Here is an 8285-nt window from a genome sequence, read left to right as displayed (position 1 = left end):
TTTTTTATATGAATAACGAAAAAAACGAATAATTCGTTTCTTTCGATACAAAAAATGGTTATATTTTCGATCATAATTTATTAACCAAAATTAAACAAGAATTATTAATTTATTTTCACGATGTTCAAGCTAATTATACATAAAAGTATTTTTTAATTTAAATTATGTTGTCTAAACTAAAATATCTCAAATTCAAATACAAATAAAAATAAAAATATAATAAAGTTAATAATAGAAAATAATGTTTTATGATTGATTTCATTTATTTCGAAAGATCTTTACTATATTTTTGTTACCAATTTAAGTTAGTATTGTGATTTTCGTTTATATACACAAAGAAACAACAATCTTATAATAATTTATCAAAAGGTTAATAAATAACAATCAAACAAATTGTTTCACCTTATTATGAAACATATATTTTAAATTAAACATATAATAATAACAGTTTTTGTAATTGGATTATATATTAAAAATTATAAAAATTAAAATTATTTTGAAATATAATAACATAACACAAAATAAATAATTGATTTTATTTTGTATTTGTCGAAATACAGTTCAATATCAAGAAGTGTGTCAAAGTGTTCAATATCAAAGTGTCGAGAATAAGATTTATAATGATAATTAAAACCATTACTTTTCAAACCTAAAAATATTTTATATATTATTTATTCAATTGTTTTGTCAATGCTAATTTTATAGTTTCTTTATATGATAACATACATTACACACCCATCACCATTACTTTAATTTTTTGCTTACAATGCATTCATTGCATTTCTGTGATTTTGAATTGTATCAATTTTAATTAGTGAGTCAATTTCATTTTATAAATAGGGGAACGTTTAAAAAATGAAAAATATGATTAAAATATAAAGAAAAAGTTGTTTTATTTTTTTAACAAATTGCACAACTCACCACATTTTTTACATTTGTAATGGTTATTTTAAAACTATACACCATAACACTCAGCACATTCATACTCTGAAAACGTCTTGCAATTGTCAAGTGGAGTGTAATTAAACACTTCTCAATTTCTCTTGTTATAAATTCCAAATCTTCATCATAGCTACATTTGACATTATATGTTACCCAATTTAAAAAGGTTTAGACAATTCAAAAACTTCCATTCATATTTCAAGCAATTTGTATTGATTGCTTAAAATGCAACCTGGTCGGCACCACCACTACTACTGTGGGTTGAAACAGTTTGCATTTCCCAGCAAGTTTATTAACAAAAATTCAAACATCGTCTGTTGTGTTAAAATTATACTCAACATCGTTTGTAACACAGCATTTCCATATCAACTTAGACCCTTTATGTCACATTGTAAACATTCAGTACAACTTGGATAACACCCATTGTAGCACTGTTCACACCCATTGATGTTGTTTTCTATCTGGTACACGGTCTTCACCTAAAAGTTACATATCAAATCACATTCACGATACATTTACAATGAGATTTATGTTTCGAATTGAAAACAAACGATGAATTTAAATTGTGCCTTTTTTCATTACTATAAATTATGTTTACATCATTTTTTTTCTTCGCAAATTGAACATTTTGAAATAAATGAGTAGACATTTTGGCGATGAGGAGTGGACAGATTAACACGTTTTGTGTCAATGTATATTCGGCATTCTTTACATAGAGCGCATTGTTTGTCTTTGTTCATTGTGTAAATTGTAGAATTGCAATCAATTTTCTTTTAATAATATTCACCACCTAAAAAGACAATATATATATTTGAACACAAAGTGCATCCATTCAATATCAACTTGAATATCAAACAATTTTAATGTAAAATACAATTTCAATAACAATAATCAACTTTTGTTGTGTGATTGTAATTAATGTAAATCAGTTTAAAAAATTAAACATGACTTTTGATTTAAAAATTTTAGAAGATAATTTGAATACTTTGATTTTAACACAAAATTGTTCTTTTTCCATTTATAATTAAAGGAAAAAATTGAATTGATAAAATTGAAAAAAACTGTTATTTGTAATAACGGGAAAAAACAGAAATAAATATTTAAAAATATTATTAATTTATTAAGAATGCCAATACAATATGAGTTTTATGACGTACAATACATTCGTTGTTTCCTTAAGTAATACAAAATTTCATTCATTATATCCTTATCTTTGATAATATAAGTACTCCAAATAAAAATATAACAATTAAAACATTTTACTAAATAATAATAGTATTTATTAATAATTAATATATAAAAAAGTAAAAAGTAAAAAAAGTACGAAAATCGAACAAACACAAAACAATAAACTGGAATTCCTAAGTCGACAGCACTTATTTTAATTTGGTCTATTTTAATGCAAAACATTGGGAAACACACTATTCTATTTATATTTTGAATTGACTTTCGATTTCAGTATATTGAGAAATAAACAAAGGAAAAAACGTTTACATATTTAAGTAAGTTTAATACACTTATTAATCAGTTGATTCCAGAGCTATTGAACTAATGGTTGAGTAAATTAACAACGACTTTATACCACCAAAGGTGTGAACTAAAATGAATGTTCAGTAGACCTACTGCTGTTCAAAAAATATTATTGTGAATATCAAACGGTTGTTTGTCCGGTTGTTTATTCCAATTTTAAAGTTTGTTACTTCAATAAATGCTAACATTTTTAGGAAAGTGGTTTTTGAATGAAGTTCTTTATGTGTTTTTCGACAATTGTGATGATGGTTATTTTAACAACAATTCAACCACAACTTCATTCAAATTTAAGAAGACTTAGCAGAATGCCACAATTACACTGATGGGAATAAATGCATCTTTTAGACAACAAACTAATATTTGTTTGAAAACACTGGAAATATGTTACAAACACCAGATGTATTTTTGGTTACTACAAAGAGTCAACAACAACATCTTGTGAGAAGTGCAAAATCTGGAAGCAATTGTTTTATGGGTGAGACGTACTCAAAATTTTTGTCTTGTATTGACAGATTCTATTTGGTCAATGAAGGAACGTGTTTTGCATGAAATACAATTGTTGTCTGTTGAAACTGCAAATCGACACTGCATGTATCACGTGAACAACTGAAAATTTCGACCAGACAAAATTTGCAAAAAGAATGTCCAGAAGCGTATTTTGCAAATGAAAATGTGTGTACTGTTTGCGTTGAGATTTACAAGACATGTAATGAAGAAACCAAGTGCATTGTTTGCAAATATGATGCTTTGATTATTGAATCCATTAAAAAGTGTGTGAAAGACAGTTGTCGAGAAATTTATAAGAAAGAAAGTGCTAAGAAAATGTGCAAGAGATACAAATAGTTTACAAATTCGACTGATTGTCAAGAGTTTGTTGCACCGAAAATGACAGAATAAGGAACAATGAAGTGTGTTAAAATGTGTAATAGATTCTTTAATATTAACAACAAAAAATGCGATAAGTGTAAAGAGAACTTTTTATTTCAGAAGACACTTACAATACGCCGTGCAAACAGGGCAACACTGGATGTGAAGTTTGAATGAACAAAAGTGGTCATTGTGAATTTGTGTTGCAGCTTTGGTATTTGTCTTGATGATCACATTCTTAGTTACTTTTTGGTTGATTATGGTTTAAAAATCGGTGTTTAACAATAACAATTCAAATTGATTATGTAATTATGTAATTATGTAATTATTATAATTGCAAATTACAAACAATGGAAACGAATATTTTAAATATAATATGTTACTAATAAATTAATTTGGCTCAATTCATTAGTCTTAACTGAATATTGAGAAAAAAATTCATTTTGCATCTCCATCTCTTAAAATACATTTTATTTATTATTTGATATAATATATTATTAAAAATATAGTAAATAGGAATTATAGTTCATAGTTAATCTGATTTATGAAATAAAAACTTGCAGAACAGTCAGTGGATACCGAGTGATATAGTGCTTTGATAAGAAGTCTTATAAACCGCACTCAAACAGTACTTTATTGAAACTTTATTTTTGTTAAGGTGGTGGAAAAAGCAAATCCCAAATATTTACAATTACAACTGTATATTATAAATCATAGTAAATTAAATTATTAAATAATTATGATAAAAATGAAATTTATAATTAATAATAATTGCAACTTAAATATTGATAAGGCAATAAAAAAACAAATATTAGACCCTACGACTAAGATCATTCTCAGATCATGTCACTTTCTATTAACAAATAGAATTTAAAAAATAGGATGAAGACTTTTTAACACTTTAGTACCAAATAGAGATACGTAGCAATATAATAAGAAATTTTCAAAAAGCATTTGTGGTCTAAGGGCAGAATTCCACCCTTCCAAGGTGGAGATCCGGGTTCGAGTCCCGGTAAATGCATTTTTATTTATCAAACAAATGGGTACCAATTTTTCAATTTTTCTGTTATTATACTGTAATAATTGGAAACTTCACATTTTCATTTTTCAGCAATATTATTATTAAACACTTTATTAACACTTTTAATGACACTTTTGGGTTTAATGATTTTAATATTCTCAACACAATTTCTGTTACTTTAAATAAACTATTCATTTAATTCGACCAGACTTTTAATTTGTTTTAACATTTTAGAATTATTAATTGTATTTAAAAATTAATAAAAACAGAACTTTTTTCTTTTGATAACTTCGGTTGTTAAGTGCAAGCAATAAACAATTTTTCACGACTATCTGCACGTCTTTAATTTTTCCAATGAGTCGTTTTAATGTCTTGCATGATTACACGTGTATCTTTGAGACATTTTCCCCAACAATTATTTCCTCCAAATTGTCACACATATTAACTACAATTTTTTCGACATTTTTATTACAAACAACTTTCTTGCACTTTGCCCAACTCACGCGCGTCTTTTTCTTTTGCGCTTCAAATACAACTTTTTTGTATTTTTTTCTTCGTAATTTCTATTTATTTTTAAAGACTTTGTACCGACTATTTTCTTGAAATCAATATTTTTTAAATCAACAAATTCGGTCTTGTCGTTGAGTATCAATTTGTCATCACAAAACTTAACACTTCTTTCAATATAAACGCGTTTTGCAGGCAATTCGGATAAATTTGTTATATATGCCGCTTTCATCACATTTATCACAACATTTTCATTGACATTAAATTCAAAATTATAGATATTGTATTCTTTATATGGATATTTTATATAAAAAGCACTCAAATTGACATGACCAAATACCTTCACCTTGTTACAATGTTTTGAGGTCTCACGAATTTCTTTATCTTCAATAAGTTTTGAGTACTTTTCTTTTGAGTATACAATATATATATACATTCACCAACAACAGATTCAACTTCTCCACAAACGACTCTGACACAACAGTCTGAAGTTATAAAAACGCGCTTTGCCTTCTCAATATGAATTTCGTTGATTTCATTCATTTCGCTGTTGTTACAAATTTCTACATCATAATTTTCAAAAGATGGAATTATATTGGCATTTTCAAAAGTCACCATCGTGAGTTTTCCATTAGTAAAAGTTACTCCATTCATAACATTGAATTCATCTTCATTATCATAATTTTGATTATTGTCAAACTCTCGCAAGCACTCATTTAAAGTGTTTTTAGGAACGTTTTTAAATTGCACAAAATGTGATTTTGATATTTTCAAAACCCCTTTAAAAGACGTGTAAATATCAGAATCAGTGAGGTACCTAAAAAAAGTTTTCATTTTGAAAGTGTCAATTTGTCTGTTTGTAGTATACAATAGAAACTTTATCGCAACGCCAAAAGTCGACATTTCTAAATTCACAATTTGACATCACAAAATTTGTGCAACTCTGATTTTTCATATCATTAATAATACAATTAATAAAGAAAATGTTATTTATTTCAAAAATTGTGAAACGCATAATGTGATACTTTGTGTGATTTTCAATGTTAATGTTGTTTGATGTTTTCAGTTTAATCTCGTAAATATATCCAAATATGTCAATTTTAATATGTGAAGAATAATGGCAACATGATGTGTCGACTGCACTCATTAAAATATTAAGATTTGTGCACTTCACAATATCTATTCTCATTGCAAATATATTTGATATTTTTATGTCTGAGATGTTAAAAAGGGTCAATTTTGCGATTTGGTGAGTGAGAAACGCGATATCAGTCACAACATCGTCCAATAACACTAATGGACATGTTATTAAAATTGGTGCGCAAACATCTACAATTTGAAATTCATCACTTGATATATTTTGAGTTGTAATCTTTTTTAATAATTCCAAGTGTTCATATGGACCTTCAGTTTGTATTGTATTTTTTTCATTTTCATTGTCATCGTTTTCACTATTCACATTCACTATTTGCGTATTGTTCTTTTTCTCTTGTTTAATAAGATCATTTTGAATTGGAGTATTTTGGTCTTTTATTAATAAATTATCTTGTTCAACATGTTCTCTTGTGTTTTTATTAATGTTTTCTTTAATTATTTCATTCCACTTTCATATCCATCATTTCCAAATTGGTCTTCTATTACGATTTCGTTGTCACTTTGAAAAGTAACGGAATCCATACCTTTTACATTAGTCACAGCTACATCCCCAAAATATCTCAAATTATTAAGAACACTGCAGTGGCCCACTACATTCTCCTCGCAACCAAAAACTTCAACATTTTGTTGCCGAAGCATCAAAGTTGCAACATTAAATTCCTTTTTAAGTATTTCTCGTATTGCTGTTTTTTCAATGAAAATTGAAACTTTAACCGTTGCTAATTTTTTTCATACGACGATGATTTATTTGCTCTTCTATTGATGATAAGAAGGTTGGGTGTGTGCAATTCCAAATTATTATTTTTGTGACGCTTTTCAGTTCAAAATCCTTTCCAAAATGTTTGGCTTGCGAATCCACCCATTCATGTGAATACTTTTGAGGTTGGTGTAATTGTCAGTAGGCAACAAATTGTTGTTTTTGGTGCCAACATAGCAATTTTCTATTTTTGAAAGAGCACTTGTGACTTTTTGTGGGTGGAAATGTGGCAAATGAATGTGATTATAATCATTCCTTTTGTTGTGTGTTGTTTTCACAAGACGTATTTTCTTGACTTTTCTGATCAGTTTGTTGTCGTTATCCAACATGTAGTCATAACATTGAAGGGTTTCAATCTTTGAAAACGCTTTTATGATGAATTCGAAAATCGAAGAATATAAAACCTCACATGGCTCTTTAAATAGAGCAAAAGTTTTAATTTCTAAATTGATAAAAGGGTTGATGTATAGACTTTGCATACACTCAAAACTTTTCTTGTTAACTTGTTCAAAAGTTTTGAGAGAATCCATTGTGTTAATGTTTAAAGATACGTTCATCATATACACTCGTTCTAATTTACTCATCTTGTCAATATTTTTCAAGTTTTTAATTTAATTATTATTTATTATAATAATTTTTTATTAATAAATTTGTTATGATTCGTTTATATATTGATAATATACGTCTTATTTGAGCAATAAAAGCTGTTTACAGTCTGCCGATTCTACCTTCTGTAAAAATCAAACTTCTGCAGATTGTTTTTGAAAAACAATTGAAAATATCATATTTGAATATACACATATAGACATGATCAATACATTTTTTGCAACGAATATTCTTATAAAAAATAGCATTTTTAGACACTCTGGGTTAAAAGGTGTTTCTTTCATTGGAAACTATTCGACACAATTATTAATAACACGTTTTATGATCTGTTATTAGTAATTGTAGTAATGGAGCTGATGGCGCCATCATGAGATGTGGGTTGTTATTCGTTTTAATACAATAATTACATTACAATAATATGACTATTACTATAACTATACCATTGATTATTATAATAATATATTAGTATATTAAATTATTATTAATACTATATGTAAAACCATGTTAAGTATTATTAATAATATTACTAATCTTATATTATTATTATAATGGCAATTAAAAAATTTAACTTCATTGTATCGAGAAAAGTGCTATTTAACTCATAACTATGCCAAAACCACGTCACTAGTCATAAAATAATTTATGTAAAAAAACGCAATACAAGTATTAATAGAGTCGAAACACATGGGATTTTGTAATTTTTCTAAAATAAGTTGTTTTGTTTGATTATTTGAAAGCCAGTGTTTTTTAAAAAACAACAAATACATTTTCTGTAAAAATAAAAATAAATAAGCTAAAGTTCATTTGCTGGGCAAAATTCAAAAACTTAATTGTATTTAAAAATTTATTCAGTCTTTCTATCAACTAAAATCTCGATAACTTTAATGACTTTTAATGTAA

The 8285-nt window shown here is 26.7% G+C and overlaps 1 protein-coding gene across 1 annotated transcript; it reads right to left on the bottom strand.

Annotated features, from left to right (window-relative positions):
* Nucleotides 1-6838: 6838 nt before the first annotated feature.
* On the bottom strand, nt 6839-7363 carry EIN_103250 (hypothetical protein; the record flags this gene model as incomplete). The annotated part of the gene is made up of 1 exon (XM_004255535.1): nt 6839-7363. One exon carries the CDS (start codon nt 7361-7363, stop codon nt 6839-6841), a length of 525 nt encoding a protein of 174 aa, XP_004255583.1.
* Nucleotides 7364-8285: the final 922 nt, after the last annotated feature.

The sequence above is a fragment of the Entamoeba invadens genome (assembly GCF_000330505.1).
Source record: "Entamoeba invadens IP1 unplaced genomic scaffold scaff_1105074725029, whole genome shotgun sequence".
Lineage (NCBI taxonomy): Eukaryota > Evosea > Mastigamoebida > Endamoebidae > Entamoeba > Entamoeba invadens.
The sequence above is the reverse complement of the archived record's forward strand: the minus strand, read 5'-3'. Positions and strand labels throughout refer to the sequence as shown.